This window comes from Corylus avellana, chromosome 2 (assembly GCF_965113065.1).
Source record: "Corylus avellana chromosome 2, dhCorAvel1.hap1.2, whole genome shotgun sequence".
NCBI lineage: Eukaryota > Viridiplantae > Streptophyta > Magnoliopsida > Fagales > Betulaceae > Corylus > Corylus avellana.
In genome coordinates, this window is record NC_142491.1 from 29573048 (window position 1) to 29594349 (window position 21302).

The 21302-nt window shown below is 39.6% G+C and overlaps 1 protein-coding gene across 1 annotated transcript; it reads right to left on the bottom strand.

Annotated features, from left to right (window-relative positions):
* Positions 1-1657: 1657 nt before the first annotated feature.
* LOC132175775 (pentatricopeptide (PPR) repeat-containing protein) lies at positions 1658-13219 on the bottom strand. Its single transcript, XM_059587830.2, has 2 exons — positions 10607-13219; positions 1658-2188 (listed from the first exon to the last, which is right to left on the bottom strand). Exon 1 carries the CDS (start codon positions 13202-13204, stop codon positions 10907-10909), a length of 2298 nt encoding a protein of 765 aa, XP_059443813.2. The 5' UTR covers positions 13205-13219; the 3' UTR covers positions 1658-2188; positions 10607-10906.
* Between the last annotated feature and the right edge of the window lie 8083 nt (positions 13220-21302).

The following is a 21302-nucleotide window of genomic DNA, read 5'->3' on the forward strand; positions in this document are numbered from 1 at the left end:
TGAGGATATCAGCTATTTGTTTGAGGTGGGTTTCCATCCTTTCAAATGATTGCAAGCGAGAGTTCTCCATCTCCTATAACGAGTTTACCATCTCATTAGTCTCGTTTATACAATTCAACGTCTTACCTTTAAGATTAGAGACTGCTTCTTCTAAGTTAGAACTCTTCGGAAGAAATGGTTCTTCTGGGTATTGTTGAGACCAATAGATGGGAGATGGCTCCTCTTCGTGAGCTTCTATCTTGACAATAGATTGCAGCAGACTGGGGCTAAGACAGGAATATGAGTGACCATAGAACTGCGGATATATTTGATGGTGCAATTCATGAAATTATGGAGCACGATTTCCAGGAGCTTGAGCTTGCCACGTGAGATTAGATTGTTAGCTCCATGACAGGTTATAGGAATCAAAATAGCTGCGTTCCCCGATCTAGACAATGATGTGTGCATATGCCCATAAGAATAGTCAGAAAATTGTCTTATTGATAGACAATCTCTAACCTGGTGATAAGGGTTATGGCAATATGAACATGGTCCATAGGGCATTGGAATGTTTCCCGACATGATTGAAAACAAAAATAAAATAACAAAAAGAACTTAAAATCAAAAGGAAAATAAAAACTTACGAAGATGAAGACTCAGATGACCCTCCATGAAAGAAAAAATCAGATTCGTAATTAAAATAGTTTCTGTGCTGCTGTCTGATTGTGCAATCGAATGCACTGGCTAGTGCGCTCGATTGCACTGGTGCGCTCGATCACCCTGGGTGGACACTCGAGCGCACCTCTGTAGACAGCACATGAACTACGAAAAACAAAACATGGAAAGTAATTAAATTAAAACAAAATAAAATAAACTAGGGAAAAAAAATTCTAAACAAAATTAAACAATCCCCAGGAACGGCACCAAAAACTTGTTATGCCAAATACTACATAAATTAATAGATAATAATCGGTACATTTTACTTACAAGTGTACAAGATCAAAATGGTGGTTTAGGGTGCAAGTACGAGATCATTCCCACGAGGATTGTTGATTTTGTTTAGAATTGAATTTCTAAATTAAATATCAAGATTGTCACAAAATTGATATTATGAAAAAAGATAAAGATAAATGAAAACGTAAGGGATTTGATATCTACAACTAATCAGGCTATTAAGATAACAATATGCCAATGCACCAATCATATCGGTATATTTAATGTTTGCCAACCTAAGGGCATGGGTGTCTACTCCTTAAGCTATTAATCTCCCTAAGCAACAAATTAGGCATGGGTGTCTACTCTAATTCTTTTCTTTTTCAAAGGATTTAGCATGGGTATCTACTAAATTATTCTTTAAGAAAGCAGAAATTTATAGAAATCGATAAACACATGGAGCCTAGGACATGGGTATCTACTCCTGGTTTTCTATGTTGATTACCCCAAGTTCGCAAAGATATCTTTTGTTACTCTATTAAGCCCAGGACTCGATCATCCAAATTGACTTAAATAACTAATCCATACCACATGCATATGTTGATCAGGCACATTCATATGAGAAATTCAATTAAGCAGGAAATAATCAAGTTAAATACACCAAAATATGATTGTAGCAAAGGCGCCAATATTGAAATCCTAAAAAGACATGATTAGGGCTTCAATCTAGCCCCTAACTAAAGAGTTAGTTACACATAATTAAAATAAAGGGAGAAGAAAGAACCAAAAACAACTCCTAGAAGTAGCCTCCAAATTCTCCTCACAAGATTGTGTGTTTTTTCCTAGACGCCTAAAGGTCTATTTATAGGCTTACGAAAACCCTATAAGTCCTAGGAACCCTAGTAAACTCATAGGTCTAAAGTCCTAGTTCAACTAGGACTTGGGAAACCAAGTTTGGGAAGGAAAAGGAGTCTTGCCGAATCTGAATTTTCTCCAACGCCCGAGTGCACTCAATCTTAGCCTGATCGTTCTTCTGCTGTGCTCGATCATTCTTCTGCTACGCTCGATCGTTCTTCTGTTGTGCTCGATCGCAGTTGCGATTGATGCTTCTTCTTGTGTGCAAGAGCGCATGCATGTGCTTGCTCCTTAGCTGGGGCTCTGGTGCGCTCGAGCCTAGGTACAGTGCGCTCCCTTTTGATCCAAGACTTCTAGCTTTTTCCCAACTTTGTCCTTTATGCTCGAACTTTCCATAATTGCTCCCTTTTCTTCCAAAAACCTATAAAACACATAAAACGCAAAAAGGAAATAAAATAGCACAAAATAACAAAACTACGAAATTAATAAATGTAAATTAAGGGGCTAAAATATGAATATTTTAGCACTTATCAATAGCATATGCGTGCTCAGTTAACTAACATATAGTACGATTTTAAGGAAAGCAGTCATAAGTATTTACTTACCTAGTATGCTCGCTTGATTCTCTTGACATTTCGGACTCTTGCTACAATGAAACATAGATCATCGTTATGCGCAGTACTAGGGCGCCTATTTCAAACACACAGGGTCCTATCAAGTAGCAAGCTAGCCTAAGCTCACAAAAACCCTATTTTTACCCATTCCATACATTGTTCACACGTTCTGGTTTATGGCCGAATGTTCGGGCTCGAGTGCGAACGTTTGGTCATAATACAAAGAACGTTCGGTCAATGCCTAGATACAAAGCTCCTATCTTCAACTCATCACGTAAAAATTCTCATCTTGGACTCATAATGAGTACATGTAAACATAACAACCCATAATAGCATGCAAACCTAAGCAAACATGGAGTGTTTTCCAAAATGTTTGAAAAAACCTTATCTTTTCTTAAAGAGAATTATAACATAAAAACAGAGTAGGTCCATAATAGTTTATCTTGAAGATTTCAAATCACTTTTAAGCCTTCTCATTCTCTCTTAAAAATCTCATCACTCTAGAATTAGGGTTTTCTGGTGTAGAGATGGATTTTAGGGCGAGAAGGAAGGGTATTTATAGTGGGAGAAGGGGTGAATGGCTGTAAAAAGGTGGAGAATGGGTTAAAAATGCTTTCAGACTGTCACCAAACGTCCGGTGTACTGTTACACAATGGCTTTAGGGTTGCAAGTCGAATGTTTGGTTAATACCCATTGGTCTAAAATTTGGTCAGCGAACGCTCGATGTAGTCCCTGTGAGAACGTTCGCTAGTCCCCCAACGAACGTTTGGCCAAAAGCTTATTTTTAGTTTTCATGCCAATTTCAAATAGAAGGTTTCTCTTTAAAAAAGTAGCATTGTCATAGTTAAAACTCTTAACAATTATTTGTGTGTTTATCAATTTAAAACAGGCGATTGTTTTTAATAAATCCCCTTCTTAGGGTTTTGGTATTTTGGGGCATCACACATTAGAAAGATGTGACTTGATCAAACTTTAGCTTATGGCTGTGGTTGCTAGGAATAAGTATGTAAATCAGAGATTTGCACCACGAAAAATACAAATTCCCATGCCCAAGAACATCTTTATTAAGAATATGTGAAGAACAGTTGCTATTTAAAATTAAATTGCAAGAACGAAGTACACTTACTTAGATATGTTGGCCACGCCTGGCTTTGGGAAAATATTTTTGCTTCTTTTTTATCCAAGTACACGTTCTTCGTTCACTAAGAACACGACAAATCTCAAGAATAGTGAGACCTCTAGATATTCTCACCAATGATTGATAATAACCAAAAGAGTATGGGCTCTTACTTGGCTCTTCAAATCTTAAACTTTTGTTCTTCGTGAGTTAAGACATAAACTATTAATTCTTAGAGTGTTTTTGAAAGTTAATTATCAATGGAATCTGATGGGTAATTTGAGAGCTCAGACTCTTCTCTGTTTATCAGCTTAGCAGGCTAGTAAAGATGTAGAACAGTAAGGTTATTTCTTACGCCTCACGTCAGCTAAAAATTTACAAGCAGAATTACCCCACACACGATCTGGAATTAGCAGCAGTTGTTTTCGCTCTAAAGATCTGGAGGCATTACTTGTAAGGCGAAAGATGCAAGATCTACCCGGACCACAAGAGCTTGAAGTAATTCTTCACTTAGAAAGAATTAAACATGAGGTAGAGGAGATGGCTGGAGATGATCAAGGATTATGATTGCAAGATCAATTACCATCTTGGAAATGCCAGCATGGTTGCTAATGCACTAAGTAGGAAGTCGACAATCGAGTTTGCTGCTATCAGAGTTTCTCAGCCTCGATTGGTCATGGAGTTCGCTAGGATAGAGTTGGAAGTAGTAGACAAAGGTACACGAGCATTCTTATGTAATCAAGTGATTTAGTCGGAATTGCTTGAAAGGATTAAGGCTACTCAGCTTGAGGACCCAGATTATTTGAAGATCAAGAAGTTGCTAGAAGAAGGAAAAACACAGGAGTTTTGCCTCAAGGATGATGGGTTGCTCACCCACTTCAAGCAAGTGTGCGTGCTTTGGGTCAAACTGGTTGTGTCAAATTACCTGGTTATTTTTCTTCTCATGTCTATGTTTTAGAGTTCAACCCATTTATCTAAACGGGATCATGTTATGGTTTATGCTAATCAGGTGGCGGGTCACCCAGGTCATATTCGGGGTTGACCCGCCAACCCATTTTGTCACCCCTACCCTTAGATAGATGGCCAGTTAGAGCGGACTGACCAGATTTTGGGAGATATGCTATGAGCATGTGTTTTGGATTTCAAGGGTAGTTGGATTCAGTATCTGCCTTTAATTGAGTTCACCTATAACAACATTTATCAAATGACTATTGGGATGCTGCCTTATGAAGCGCTTTATGGACGAAATTATCAGTCACCCTTGTATTGGGATAACATTGGTGAGAGATAGGCATTGTGACCTGAGATGATTCAAGATACTCGGGACAAGGAGCTTATCATCAAGCAAAGGATGACTGTAGCCCAAAGTCGGCAAAAGAGCTATGCCGACAACTGGAGACACCCTTTAGAATACGAAGTGGGGGGTCATTTGTTTCTAGGGGTCATGCGATTTTGGAAGAAAGGGAAGCTGAGTCCTTGATTTGTTGGACCTTTCGAGATCACTCAAAAAGTGGGAAGGTTTGCATATAGAGTTGGGATGCACGATGTTTTCCAAGTCTAGTCGGGATGCACGATGTTTTTCATGTCTCTTTGTTAAGGAAGTACATTCCTAACTAGACCTGGTAGTGGAGTACGAGCTGTTGGAGATTCCGGAAGGGTTGACATACACCGAGGAGCCAGTGAAGATTATGGATCGGAAAGAGCAAGTACTGCGTACCAAGACGATCCCTATCATCAAGGTATTGTGGCACAATCACAGCGTTGAGGAAGCATCATAGGAAGCGGAGCGGGATATGCAGAATTGACACCCGCATTTTTTTGAGACTTGATTGTATATGTTTTTTCTTTGATTCTCAAAGTTTATACTTGGATAGTATACCCATTCCCATATTGGTCAATGGATAGTCGACTGAGAAAAAGTTTTTTATCCCTTATAGGTTTATGGCATAGATACTTATGCCCTGGACTGTATGTGGAACTACTCTTTTTGTGAGTGGATTGACTTGGAAGTTGAGATTGATGATGACTGGTACATTGTGGGAACCATCAAGTATGATGCTCTGCATGACTTACAAAAGTTAGTGCCAATAGATGGATGGGATAAGATTGCCCAAGAACTTATTGAGCATGAGCCCTGTGAAGCTACGGACCTAAGGTAATTTTACCACTCCTCTAAGTATTTTAGTTCTAAAATTTTGAGAACGGAACTTTTATAAGAAGGGAGGAGTGTAGTGCTCTAGGTAATTACAAGGCTATGGTTACCGTAGTTAGAGGGTTAGCAAGATTTCTCAGTTCGTTAGGGTGCTTTAGGAGTGAGATTTTGGGGCTTTTTGGTTCTGAACCAATGTTCGACAGAAAGACCACCAAACATTCAGCCTACAACCAAGAAACATTTGGGTAAAACAGTACACCGAACATTTGACCCTAAACCACCGAACCTTCGATGACTTGCAGGACTGTCACAGCAACGCCCTCAGCCTTTTCAACCCTATAAATACCCACTCCCACGCCCTTCTACGCCTCATTCGGTCCTCTGAGCCTTAGGGAAACTCTACTTCGGTAGTGTCTTGTGAGTTGTGAGCAGGAGTAGGAAGGCTTTCTTGAAAGTTCTTGTGGTAACCTCCTTAACTTGGCTTATTCTCTACCTAGTTGTTACTCTGGTTAAATGTTTTTCGTAGCTTAGTTGTTAGTTTTGGGCTTATGATGTTACTTTAGGTTTTAATCTTGGTTTAAACATGGGTTAGCATTTCAATCTTGTTGTACATACTTTATTCTAAATGGAGGTATTATTTTGGGCTAGGAGTATGCTAGGAGTCTTTTTGTATCCTTAGAACTTGCTTAGAAGTGATTAGAAGGATGTTTGGTTTGAAATTGGATTTTCTACCCAACATCAAATGTTCGAACCTCTCTGACCGAACGTTTGGCTTCGAGCCCGAACGTTAGTGCTAATCTATTTGAATGCTCGATGGGCAGGCAGGAACTCAGTTTTTAATATGTTTATTTGTAGGACTCGTTTTGGCTTAGATTTAGGACTGACGTTGGGTCTTTTCACATATTTTGAGGTGTGAAACATTTGGAGGAAATTGTGGAGGAACTTTATGAGTGAGTACAAACTGACATGAATACTTGTCACTATCTTTTTGCATTGTATGACTAGTTTATGTGTACCAAACATGCATCTTTACAACTCTCATGAAATACATTTTGATCTACTATGAACTCTATTTTGTGAAAACATGTGTTACCTTAGCAAGATAATGAACATGGTGAGATTTTTTAAAGCATGCATGTAAAAGATGGATAAGACTAATTGCATTGTATGACATGGTGCACCGATACGTGCGGGATAACGACCATGGGCTTACTATACATGTTAACTCTATGGTCAAATGTGTGTGTGTGTTATAAGGGCCTTCGATCCAATAGTTGTTTCGTAATCAGTGTAGCTATGTTTGATTGGCAGGTCACTATAGGGCGTACATCATTAGTAGCATAGGCCACCTGAGGTCAGACTCGGTCGGGCTACTAATGTTATGAACAGTAGTGTCTGATGGTCGAGGTACCTGCATTGTAATACAGGTCACTCGATACAGCACCAACCCTACTAAAAATGAGTAATATCTCGGGTAAATCATACTGTTTGAACAATAACTTCCTTCTCATAATTACAGCATATACCATATCAATATTGCATGCATGACAAACTGTCATATAACAATGTTGCATGAGATTTATTAACAACTGAGATCATCATTCAAATGACATGTACATCGTGTGCATTTTTACTCACTAAATCATCAGACTTACCCTTGTATTCTTTCATCTCCATTATGTATAATTGCGTGGTTTAACTAGCTTAGCTAAGGATGGATTTAGGGAGACACGTAGTCATTATGAAGGATTTCCTTAGGATCATTTTTGAGGACTTGGACCTTGTATGGTTCAAAGTCGATGTGGGATGCTAACGGATCCATTCGTCTGGAGTTGCTCGAGATCATCATTATGCTTTATTTAGTTTATTTGGAACTATTGTTAGTATTATGTATTATATTTTGATGATCGATACCTGACAGATACATTTGGAAACCTATCTATATTATGATACTTTCAGTTTACCAGATAATTGATTTCCCTAGGGTGTTATAGGTAAAAGAACACACTCAGGACATTAGTCCAAAATGAGTGAATCCACTTTGATACCAATTGATAAAACAAGAGGATCGTGTTCTGCCCCCAAATCAAACGCAAGTAGTTTATATAACTAAATCAAATGCATAAACAGTTTATAAAAGGAAAATAAATAGCAATGCTCGATATTAAAACAAAACAACTATAGAAACATCCACACATCTACAACACAAGATTTGTTGGCGAAGTGGTAAACCCTTTGAATCAACAAAAGGGAAAAACCACTCTAGGGCAGCCAAACACGGAAAATCATTATACGAAGATTCAGATTACAGACAATAAAAAATACTCACAAACCCTTGTAAGTCTCTAGACTCTATAAGAACAACAAACTCACTTGCTTGTCTCCTACCTGACCATCTTTATGGAGCGAATTTCATCACCCACCATTCGGTAGACTTCTTCGCAGTTGCAAAAGCGTATGGTGTGGTTTAAATCTCAACACAAAACAAAAAACCCCCAAGCGGTAGAAAACTTCAAGCTTTTTAGTAAACCCACTTGGTACAACAATGGTGAAACATAGAAGAAAGCTTCTGAGAAATAAAGAGGGGGAAAGTAATGATGGCTTTCAACCCAATCCCTCTTGGATAAAAATAGAGAAGTAATCAACTATGAGGTCTTAGTCTCCCAAATGAACGTCCTCTTCTCTATGTAAGAAGAAAGAGGGCAAAATTGAAATAAAGCTGAAAAGTCATTTGGCGAAACAAACCAATCAGGGTATCTTGGCCATAACATTTTCTCCCGAGCTCCAAATGATGCAAACTCAACAACTTTGTCTCTAATGAGCTTCTTCAAATTTGGACATTTGCTAGGTAAAAATGGTTCTCCATATTATGTAGAAACGAACCGGGTCATGATGGGAATTCAATTCCGTCATGATAGGAATTGGGTAGTAACTTACTGCCAGCATGTCAGAAGTGCATCTTGGCACCTATGTGACGATAAAAACATTCCTAAGTGACCTAATCACTTCCAAGTGATGCCCAAGTGATGTCCGAGTCATGTCCAGGTGCCAAAACATTCTAGAATACTTCTATAAACACATCCAATGCTTTTCCAAGCAATGGGAAGATAAATCATGGAAGAAAAACCAAGTTACCAAGGAGTTGTTCTTTCTGTCATGACGGGCATCCAATGAGAAACGAAATCCTTCTTTACGTCTTAACGGGAAATGAATCGCGTCATGACGTGGAGAGTAAAACCTTTGCATTCCTATCACGTCCACATTCAGATGCCCTATCCAACAGGGTTGACAAGGAGCAATAGCTTAGTTCCGTTATGAGCCCATCCTAACACCTATCTGACGAGAAAGCCAAGAGCTCTTCACAAAGTCCTATTATGAGCCTACCCTGATGCCCATCTAACGTGAAAGCTAAGAGCTCTACACTGAGTCCTGTCTTGATGTGTTATCCAACACACTAGTCGAGAGTACTTCTCGAAGTCCCATCACAAGTCTGTCCTTACGTTTTCCTAACGAAGAACACAAAGAACTACTAAACATCCAATCTTCACCCCAACATTTGGGGAAGGAATGGAAAATACAAATAAAATGTTTTGATCATTGAATAAGGCCAAAATAAACCTAACACACCGGAATTGTTGACCGTATATTTGATCTCACCCTTTGGTGTATCAAAGCAATCTCCATGCAACATTTGAGTCCACAATCCCTTTAGGATTTAGAATCAAAGTCGTAAGTAGTCTTTAAGGAGTTATTGTCTTTCCTTATAAACAATATTTTTGTGGAAAGGCAACTCATTGATCCGTTTAGTGCCTTAGGGTTGTAGTAACTACACATCAATCTGAAATCTTCGCTTCGCTAAATTAAGGTAGATCTCCGAATTCATTGTGTAACAGTCTTACTCAAAATGGAATGCCCAATTCCATTTACCGACTGCAAACTTTCTATATTTAAGGATTACAAGGATTATAAACTAAGACCTTCTGTGATACCAATGTTAACTCACACCCATAGTCATATTCAATGTTATCATAGGACCTTTTACATGAATAACAAATATGATGAACTTTGATAATAAACATGTAAAACACATTTTATATGTTATATGCTCAAATTATTTAATTAGTGAATAAATCATATATTTATTACAAACACTTGAATGTTAACATGGATTTAAAATTCACTAGGATTCAGGGCACAATCCCCAACAGTGGTGGCCCGAAAAATATGATTTTGAAGGAATGTTGTAGTCCATGGGGGTGATTTCTCTCCTCCTAACCAAGTATTCCGAGAAGCAGCGACTCTCGTGATAAATTTAGGAGGGTAAATGGAAAAGAGCGTGAAGTGCATAGTCTTCTCCTAGTTGCAACACCAATTCTTTGGAATAAGTCTCCCATAGGTATATTTAAAATTAAGTGGGAAGTAGATGTGGATAAGGGTTATGGGCGAATAAGGATTGGTATTGTAGTACGAGACCACGAGGGAGTAGTTCTGGCAGCAAGTAGTACTCCAAAAAATATTTTGGTAGATCTGGTTGTTGTTGAAGCCTTGTCAACTTTATGTGCTGTGAAATTTAGTAAGGATATGAGTTTTTATGATATAATTTGGAGGGAGATGCCTTGCAAATTGTACATGTGGTCAAAGCGGGGAATAAAAATTGGAGTAAATTTGGCCATCTGTCAAAGGGGTAATGCTTTTATTGAGATCTTGGAGAATTGAACATGCAAAGAGGGACGCGAATACTTTAGTTAGAGAAGCCAATGTATTATAGATAGTCTTTGGATTGAAGAAATTCCAAATGGTATTGCAATCGGTGAGCAAATTGGCCCTGTTTGATCAATGATTTATCAATGAAGTAAACATTTTGTTCAAAAAAATAAATTTCTTTTTTTTAAAAAAAAAAAAACCAACAACACCACTAGCTGGCATTTCGCTACACTTACAAACAGCAGTCCTTACCTCGGCAATCGGGACTTCGGCTCTTTGGGCCTTTTCAAATCACAGAAGGCATAGGCTAAGGAACTCGGATCCACCCAACATCGATCTCTCCTTGTGAAAAAAAGTTGGGCCCTTAACAAATTCAAAATCATGACCGTTCGTTGCACCATAGGTAACCTCTACTTGTTTTCTAAATCACGGAGATGTTCTTTACAATATTGTTGATTTGCTCAGCCCAGTGACATCTCAATGCATCTGTGGAATCGAAGTATTATAGCCGTTGTTCTCTACCACTAAACATATTTGGAAAATCGAATCCCATCACCAGAAATCTCCACACGAACATGTTCCATCTTTAAATAAATGGAATCGGGCAGCATCTCTTACAAGAATCTCTCTCTGGGTTATCTTACTAATATATTTTGTGGCATTGTGGCAATCCCCGCAGACCCTAAGGTTTTTAAACACTCGTATGGGAAGGCCAGGAGGGACAAAAATCAACCCAAAGGCAATAGCAAGCTTCTCACTATGGTGGCTAAGCATCTTTATCTTCTCTGACTCCTCAACATCATGAAGAACAGACCTCATATCTGGAACGTACCCCTCCTCTATCATTTTGCAATTTAATCTCTCAAGCTCAGAATATATCTCATCTGAAAATGGACTTGATTGGTCATCTGCTGAAAATATGTGCACCCTGTTCTTATATTTGATCCAACTACATCCCGGCTCCTTCCTCACTCCCTTAGCTCTCATTCCTCTTCTTAATTGGGCCACATTGTCCCATTTCCCTTTTGCAGCATACATGCTTGAGAGCAAGACATAGCTCGCTGGGTTCTGGGGCTCTAATTCCACAAGTCTCTCAGCTGCCCATTTCCCTATTTCCATGTTACCATAGAATCTACAGGAGCTAAGCAAGGTGGCCCAACCAATTGCATCAGGATGGACAGGCATCTCATCTATAAAAGTTTTTGCTTCTTCCAATCTTCCAGCTCGGCTAATAAGGTCAATCATGCAAGTGTAGTGATCTGCAATCGGTGTAATTCCATGTTCTTTTATCATTGATTCAAAATAGTGATGTCCTTTCTCCACAAATCCTGCTCTACTGCAAGCTGAAAGGACCCCAATGAAAGTAACTCCATCAGGCTTCAAACCTTGAGCCAACATTCTTTCAAACAGATCAATCGTCTCATTGGCTTCTCCAAATTGGGCATGCCCTGAAACCAATGCAGTCCACGAGACTTCATCCTTAATTTCCATATCATTGAACATCCGACGGGAATCTCCAATGCTTCCACATTTACCATACAGCGTAACAAGCGCATTGGAAACTGTAATAAAAGAGATCAAGCCAGAAACAACAGCATGAGCATGAAATTGGGCACCCTCTTCTAAGCTTGCTAAGTTTGCACATGAGCTAATTACACTCCCGAGTGTAAACTCATCTGGCTCAATCCCATAGTTCTGCATATTGCAAAAAATCCTAACAGCTTCTTCGCTGTACCCGTTTTGACCATAACCCACTAGCATTGCAGTCCATGATACAACATTCTTACTGGTCATTCTCATAAAAACTGTTTCCGCAGATTTTATGCTTTTACATTTGCAATACATGTCAACAAGAGCACTACCAACAAACACATTATTCTTATGATCAGTCCTAATGATATAAGCATGAATCTGCTTGCCTTCTTCCAGGGCAAGCAGACCCCCACAAGCAGTCAACACACTACCAAAAGTAAATTGATCCATATCTAAACCTTCCAACCTCATTTCTCTAAACATATCTATCGCTTCTCTGCCCAACCCATTCTGCGTAAGTCCTGTTATCATTGTTGTCCATGAAACCGAATCTCTTTCCTTCATACCCCAAAATAACCGCTTTGAATCTTCAATCATCCCACTTCGCAAAAGCCCCGTGATCATAGTATTATACGTAACCACATTCCTTTCAGGCATCTCATCGAAAACTTGCGTTGCATCATAAATTAACCCCATTTTCGAGTACATGACCACTAAAGGACTAACCACAAAGACATACGACTGGAAACCAAATTTTAATATTTGCCCATGAATCTGTCTGCCTAAATTAACACACCCCTGATTCGATGACAGTATAAGCATAGTCGAAAACGTAATCCGATTCAAATTAACTGCTCCATCCTTCAACATCAGCTTATAAACCTTCACCGACTGAAAAAGAGAACCATAACACGCGTACCCAGAAATAAGCGAATTCCACGAAACCCCATCTTGATTTGGCATTCGATCAAAGATTAATTGCATTTCCGTGAGATGACCCCATTTCGAATAAGCGGAAAGGAGGGTGTTCCAGGAGAAGGGGTTTGGGTGGGGCATCTGATCGAACACGCGGCGCGCATATTCTATGTTGCCTAGTTTACTGTAGGTGTTCATGAGGTTGTTTGATAGAAAGGTTTCTGGGTCTATCAAGGTTTTGATTATGTTGCAGTGGAGCTTCTTAGCATGGGTTCCGTTCCGGGCTTCGCAGCAGAGTTTGAGTAAGGCACAGTAGTAGTTAGAGGACGCAGCCATTGTTTGGAGGGAAGGAGTGTTACGGCTTCTTTGTGCACTGAATGCAAAAATCGAAGTCAAGTCCATAGAAAACAAAGAAAGAAGCAATCAACGAGAAAACAAAGAAAGAAGGCAATGCCTTCAAAGAAAGCTGCTGTTCAAATGGGCTTGGCCCGCTTGGGTTTACACAAAATTCACAACCCTCTCTCGTTGAATTCGGGTTACGCAAGGATACCGAGTGGAGGATCCGGATGGGCTTCGGCCCGGGTCACCATCGCCACAAATGCTTGTCTATGTTAAGAAAATGTTTTGGATACTATTTTTTTTTTTTTTTTTTATAACTTTTCACACTAAATAATTTTATTCTCTTAACAAAATACCTATTGACAAAACCACCGATAAAATCACCAAAGTTGCCGTCTTGGTTAGTTTTGGAGACTCTGGTGTCGATGGCTCAAAGATGGGAGTATGGTTCGGTGATGGATGGTGGGTTAAAATGAATAGAAAAGTCTATAATATTGATTTGAATTAAAAATACAGTATTTTCATCTCTATTATATTTGATGCTTTCACCTGATGTATCAAATTTTTATTAAAGACTATAAAATGAGGTTTTACACTACATTCTAATAAAGGGGCTCTCTTTTTGTTATTATTATAATTTTTTTTTTTTTTTATTCAAAGTGGGGGACGGGGAAAAGAGAAATGTTATTATTATAATTTATTTTAGGGATGTCAACCCGGTTCGGTTTCTCAGTTTTTGGCCAAAACCGAGAACCAGAACCGGGGTACCCCGGTTCTCAATTTTGAGAAACTGGAACCGGAACAAGGACCATGTTAACCGGGGTCCCGGTTACCGGCCAGTTCCAGTTTTTCCAGGTCCGGTAACCGGTTTTTTAAGAAAAAAAAATTTGGGGCTTATTTTAAGTATTGGGCCTAAAATAAGCCCATTTTTTTCATAAGTTGGCTCTTTTAAAAAAAAAAAAAAATCTATTAGTCTTTTTATCTAAATTAAATGAGCTTTGTTGTGATTCTTCCAAATAATTATTACAACAATAAATATAAACTACCAACAATAAATACTTTATATATATTCAAACAATATATTTCATTGTGAGCCTAAAAAATTATAAGAACCAAACTTCATGCAAAGAAAGGCATCAAATAAGTGACCCAATTGACCAAATTTCCAGATGCTTAAGACTCCAACATCAGAAAATTAACAACTACTGCAATCAACCCAATAAATCCAACATCAGAATTCCATCAAATCTTGTTTAGATGTTAATATTATACACTAAAGTAACAATATATATAAATATTACAACAATAAACGAGCTGAGCTTGAGCGAGATTCCCTTGTTCAGACTTGGCTCGTTTAAATTTTACTCAAGCTCGAGCTAATAATATGTCGAGCCGATCCAGCTCGCGAGCTGGCTCTTATATTTAATGTTTTTTTTTTAATTTTTTTTTTTAACTTCAAGTACTCTTAAACGGCTTAAGAAGTTAGTTTGCATATGAGTATTTGCTTAGCCTGGCTAGTCGAGTATGTAGCCTGAGTCAATACAGCAAGGCATTTGGTTTCAAAGAGAGAGGATATGCATCCTTTTATAGATAAGCAAACTTGGAGATTGATGTTTTCTTAACAATGTGGGACAAGTTAACAGGTTGCATTCAAACTGCATTGGGACAATACCCCCTACAAAAAAATATTTTTTTAACGTCTCTCTCAATCCCCCTCACCAGTCACAACAGATTTTTCACCTGAACTCTCATTTCCCACTCTCTCACACTTGCTCACCAGACAGGTAGTGATAGTGTTTGGGTCTGTTTGATTCTTCAATAGTTTATGCCTTTCGCAATCTCCCTCAATAGTTTCTGCTTGATTTTTCTTCCTTTCGTTTGGGTCTGCTATAATTGAATCGAGGTCTTTTTAATGATTGCTCTCTCTCTTTGATCACAAAGGGTCTAGAATTTTTTCATTATCTAACGCTTAAATATGAATGCAATTTTAAGGTTTTAATAATTATGAGATTTATAATTAATTATGTATTACTTAGTTTATATATATATACACACGAGCTTATACGAGCTTAGCCGAGTCGAGCCGTGCTTGCTTTGTTTAATATTCGAGCCAGGATTTGTGTTCATGAAGTGTTTCATTTAATATTCGAGTCGAGCACGAGCCGAGCTTATGCGAGCTGAGCCCGAGCTTGCTCGCGAGACGCTTCGCTCACTTAACAGCCCTAACGCCACCCCCATGATACAACAGCCTAGTCATAATTTAAATTATTTTGGGTGATAGTTTCTTAACTTGGGATTGGAAATATTATATGATTTTGATGAATAAGATTATAAATATTTTTTGTATATTAAACATATTGGTACAGTTTCTTGTATGGTGGACCCAAGGGTAGATCGTTAATTGAGCTAGTACTTTCTTTCTTTCCTGGAAAATAACAACACTTGTTAAGAGGATGAGCCGGGTGGTGGTCGGGGCATACCTCCTCCGATGCTTAAGTCAGTATTTGTATAAACTCAATATAAAGCTTAGTGGAGAATGAATTATTATATGTGTCTGTTGTCTATGAGCCTTTTATAGTTAGGTCTCATGAGGATGGTAATGATGACTAAGTGGAAGATCCAGGATCTGGGCATAACGGACGAAGGAGTTAATATTCTGGTTCCCTGACCATTATGGTTGATGAGAAACCGTTCTTGCTATTGATATCATTCCGAGAATGGTGCACATCGGTTACTGTGGCTGGCATGATCCAGAGAATGGTGCATAACCGTCAATGATATTTAAGTGTGTGTCGTAACTGCCCCGATGATTAAGCCATAATCAAGCTGTTAGCATGATCGGTGCAAATCTTGCCCATAGCTGTCCTATCTGTGTGGTGCTTATGTTGCTGATTCAATAAATGATGTGAACCGAGTGAACATAGTCTTCCGAGAGTGTGAGCTTGGTAAAGCGACATCATTTTTGTGTTTTTGAATTTGGGTTACATCTTAGTAGGCCCATATGAACACGCTGGGCTTTTACCTTGATCGACTGGCTATGGGCTTTGCTATCAAATAACAGGCCCAATGACCTTAGTGTAGATTTTGGTGTAACAGTTACCCCCCGAATTCCTTCTTCCGAGATTTCGGGAGAAGAGAATTCAAATTTTGATTTTTCTTGTTTCTCCCTTTTTGGTGATGGATCCTTCGGTTGCTTTCGTCTGATTGGTTCCTTGTATCCGTTAATTCTGGCGTCTTAACCATTTATAGGATCTGACATCTGCGTGCCCCAGATATCCAGCAGTTGGGTGCAATCTTTGATTTTGAAATTTTTTGTCCTTATCCTCATAAATGTGTTGTTGCTCATCCACGTGTATTCTTAAGAGTTGATTTGTATCTGAGTGCAAGAATCGGTGAGACAGGTGTCAGTCTTTGAACGATGCCTTTTGTTGCATTTTTTGAAAGGAAGGATGGCTTGAGTCTCTTCAGTTTAGGTGCGATTGTAGGCTCATAATGGGCTTCGCATTAAATGCTTTGTTGCTTCACCCGAGATTATTTCGCTTTATAATGGTCACTTCCTCCTTCTCATTTCTTTATAGCCTCAACTCTTCTAAAATTTTACCCCGTAAAAGCCTATATAAACTCAGCTTCTCCAGCATTATGTCTTCTTTCCATCAACCCCAATCTTCTGATGCCGAAGCTCTTGACGAACAATCACCGAAAGTTCCTCTAATTTGGCAATCTGGGGGTTTGTCCGTAGGATCCGGCCGTTTGGCGATGCGTCTTCTTCCGGTGCAGAGTTCTCTTTGCGCCTGGAATACCCTCGTAAGTAGAGATCCTATTTTTCACGGCTCGACAAGAAGGTGCTCAGGCACAACTATGAGATTCCATCTTCGGTTTCTTTGCATTTTCCCAACGACTCCGCCGGGATGGTAGGCGGTCCGGGTGACATATGCGTTTACGAGCGTATGTTCATGGCTGGGGTTCGTTTCCCCTTCTCTCCCATTGTAAGGGAGATGGTTGTGGAGTTCTTAAACATATATGGTCCTCATATGGATTTGAATACCAAGACGGTGACCTTCATGGTTCGCGAGAAGAACCAATTTGTTGAGCCTGGCAAGACTCATTCCAACAACAAATATTGGGCGGAACAGTTCTATGTTTCAGGAGCTTGGGAAGCGTTTACGTCAGAAGCTTTGCCCTTGAATCACACCGTTCTGCGAAAGTGGGGAGCATCCCGAGAATGTTGTGAGTACCTTTGATCCCTCTTTTATTCTTCTGTTTGGCACACTTTTTTTTTTTTTTTGATAGGGAAGGAGTGTCCTAAATTGGACTTGGAGCAACGGGATCGAGTGGATTACATATTGGAATTTTCCCAACTGCTCGAGAACGAAGCTCGGATGGTTTTCAACATCATTGTTACAGACTCCGCTCTCCAAGAGCACATAGGTTACCAGATTCCTGTTGGTAAGGTCCTTTGGGATCGCCAAGGAAATCCTAAGAAACTAGTTCTCCCCTTTGAGAAGGCGGTTCAAAAATCTCCAGCTCGTCCCCAAGCTAAGAAGACTCGAGCGAAAAGAGTCATTCAATCTTCGGATAAATTGAGTGGGGTTAAGATTTCCACTCCGGGAGGCTCTAGTTCTGCTTTTGGAACTCAGGATCCGGTCTCATCTATTCCTTTGGCCAAGTCTGACCCCCCTGCACCAAAGACGAAGGCTGATAAAGGTAAAACTCGACAAAGGGAGCCTTCCAAGAAGGCAAGAGTCGACAAGTCCTTAGAGCTGTTGAGCCTGGTATCCTCAATCAGGTCTGATTCTGCTGTAGTGACCTTCGGGGAGCCCCTCTCGTTTGACGGCATGTCTGATGATATCATTCTCGAGATTAATATCCCTAACTTGTTTCCTTCAAAGGAGACAGAAACTTTGCAGGTTACTCCTTTGCATGTTCGACCCTAGGAGTCAGGGGAACCAGTTGTTGTTCAGAGTGATTCTCATGACGTCCTTTCTCCCGAGACTAATCCTCCGAGTCCTCCCGTCAAGTCTTCCAACCAAGAACTCGTATATCGAGGACAGCCGTGGAGAGGGCACTCTAGGAGAAACTCGCCCTTAATCAGATCGTTGGCCAAGGGTTTCAATGGGCACCCTCTGACCGCGATTACCAAGATGCTGCCGGCCGACTATACTCAAGGGGAAGGTCGGCTTACCCCGAAGATGCTTGTGGACAAACTAGTCCACCATCATTACTCGATAAGTCGTGCTTGTCCTTTTTTTTTTTTTTTTTGCTATATCTGACAAGACCTTGTTTGTGCATTCTTCTCTTCTCACTGCTAGTTGGTATAAAGAGTTTCAAGAGGGTATGCGGGAATATGCCACCGAGAGAGTTGAGCTTCGAGAGTTGGATCCAAAGTTGAGTAATCGGCAAGAGGCTTCTAGCTCACAGGCGATTCAAGGTTCGATTCCCAATTCTGAAGTGGAGAATTTGCGTCTTTTGCTAGCAGCAAAAGATCAAGAGCTTCTTGGAAGCAAGCAGAAGCATTCTGAGTTGGAGACTGCTAACATGCATCTTCAAGAGCTTCTAGATGCTGCGACTCAGAAGAATCAAGAGCTTGTGGATCATGCCAAGGAAGTGGACGCCAATGTTCATCAGGCCACTGCAGAGCATTTTTAAGTTGTGGAAGAGCTTCACCAGGCTCGGACTTCCAAAAAGGGTTTTCGGAAGCTTTCCAAGATGCTTGAGGGTCAGCTGTCCTAATCGAAGGATGCTCACGAGTAGGTTCAAGCAGACTTTAGGGCTTCTCGGGATAGGTGTACTCGGTTCTGCCAAGGGACCTTTATTGGAAGGCTAAGGTGACTCATTATCTTGCGGAATTGTCTTGTTCCTTGGCTTCAAGACTTACTTTGGACAAGGGAGTTTTCACTAGGGTTTTTGAGAATTGTATGTACTTGACTATCAATCGGGAGCGATTCGATATTAATCCAGCCACGGTGAACTTTGACTTTTTGTCCATCCTGGCTAATGCCATTAATGAGTTGGTTGATACTGGCAGAAATTTGATTCCAGATGCTTCAGAGGTCAATGTGCACGGGTTCCGACCAGAAGCAAACTTACCCCCCGAGCCTTTTGGTCCCGAGATTATCATAGATGATGAAAATGATGCTGATGTTGTTGGAGCAACTCCCAAGACTTAGAACTTTGTTATTTTTCCTTGTGGCAATCTGTCTGTATAAGGATTGTTTTCTCGTTTTCTATTTCTGTATATTTTTTTAACCACTTTGAACGTTGGTATTTCCTAATGCTTTTGAATGCTTTTGTTTGATTTGATGCTGCCTTCGATTTCCTTATTCTATTGTCTGTGGTCGGTTGTACTACCCCCCATGACCGAGGATTGAAAAGTAATTTCTTGAACCTTTGTTCATTCAGTTCCTTGTGTGTCTTTTGGCATTTGACGTTTCAAGTTTCAAAGGCCATTATTGCTTTGCACATTTTTCAACGATGGGACAAGTGGAGCATTGTCACTCTTATTTTCAGCCTGCACCGGTTGGATTTTCCAAGTGGCTCTGCATGGGACGTCTTCTCGCATTTAAAGGTGACTTATCATTTTCCAAGGGCTTTCATACTATAAATATCGCATTTGGTGTGGAGAATTTTCACTCAAATGACTTCGATTTTTCTCTTTCTTTGATTTCTTTCTTCATGACTTCTGCTTCTACATCTAGGAGTTTGGCGGAAATAGAGTCGTCTTGTACTTCTGCTATTTGTTCGCCTCTTAAGGATGCCACTTTCTCTTCCCGTTCACAAGCTGAGTGGTTCTACTCTCGTGTTCCTCGTGCTTCTGAGGCCGAGGTCGACAAACTACACTTGTTGCTGGAGGCACGAGAACAGTGCCTAGCGGATTGCTCCAATCAATTGGGGAAGTTAATGGTCAATATTGAAGTAAAGGACTATCAAATAGCCTGGAAAGATTGACAGCTGGAGTCGTGAGACCGTTGGATTGTAGATCTTGAGGCCTATCTCATCAGTATTCATAAGAACAAGCAGAAGAAAGCCTCCAATGTTTACTCTGCCACCTGATTGTTTCTGAAGGAAGAGGAGAAGTGCCAAAGACTTCAGAGAAAATATCGGCTATGGAAGGCTAGGGATCTTGAATAACATGGCCCACCAAGTGAAGGTCATCGAGAGTAGCCTTCGATATAAACAACAATGGCCTGTCAAAGGCCTTAAATTTTTGGTTCATCATATTCCTGGGTGTTTGCCCAAATGTGGTTCTTTGTACAGCATCTTCTCGGACATCGAGTATTAGATCAAGTCTGGATGTGATGATTTTGATGTTGTCGGGTTTGTATGCGATGATTGCAGCTAAATATTCTTGTAATGGTTGTGGCTGGATCTTTTTGTAATTGTTGTAGCTGAACTTTCTTGTAATAATAAAAAAATATTTAATGAAATGTTTACCTTTGATTCCATTGATGCACTGCATATTGTTTCCTTGGCGCGATTTTTACTGTAGTTGTGTGGGGTATTCCCTTCTTGACTTGTCGGGTTGTTTATCTGCTTTGCTGTGCTTGGTATTGCCTAGTTGTAATTAAGTCTTGTGAGATTTTGTTTAGTCCCTTTCTTTTTGAGGACGAGGCATTTTTTTTATAAGGGTATTCCCTTGTTTCCGAGGACAAGGGAAATTTTTTTTTTTTTTTGTTAAGGGTTTACTCCCTTATTTCCGATGAAGAGGGATTTTTTTTTTTTTTTGTTAAGGGTTTACTACCTTATTTCCGATGAAGAGGCCTTTTTTTTGTTAAGGGTTTACTCCCTTATTTCCGATGAAGAGGGATTTTTTTTTTTTTTTTCGTTAAGGGTTTACTCCATTGTTTTAGATGAAGAGAGATTTTTTTTTTTTTTTTTGTTAAGGGTTTACTACCTTGTTTCCAATGATGATGGATTTTTTTTTTTTTTTGGTTAAGTGTTTACTCTCTTGTTTGCGATGAAGAGGGATTTTTTTTGTTAAGGGTTTACTCTCTTGTTCCCTGCAAGACAGGGAATTCGTCACCGGGCCCGATGGTCGTTTTGGCTAAGGGTCCTCCAATGCTCAAGTATGTTTTTACTCATGAATAAATACTATTGAAATGTTCAAGAATTACAAGAAACAAAAATGAAAACTCAACAATTACTGATAGTATTTCTTCAGATG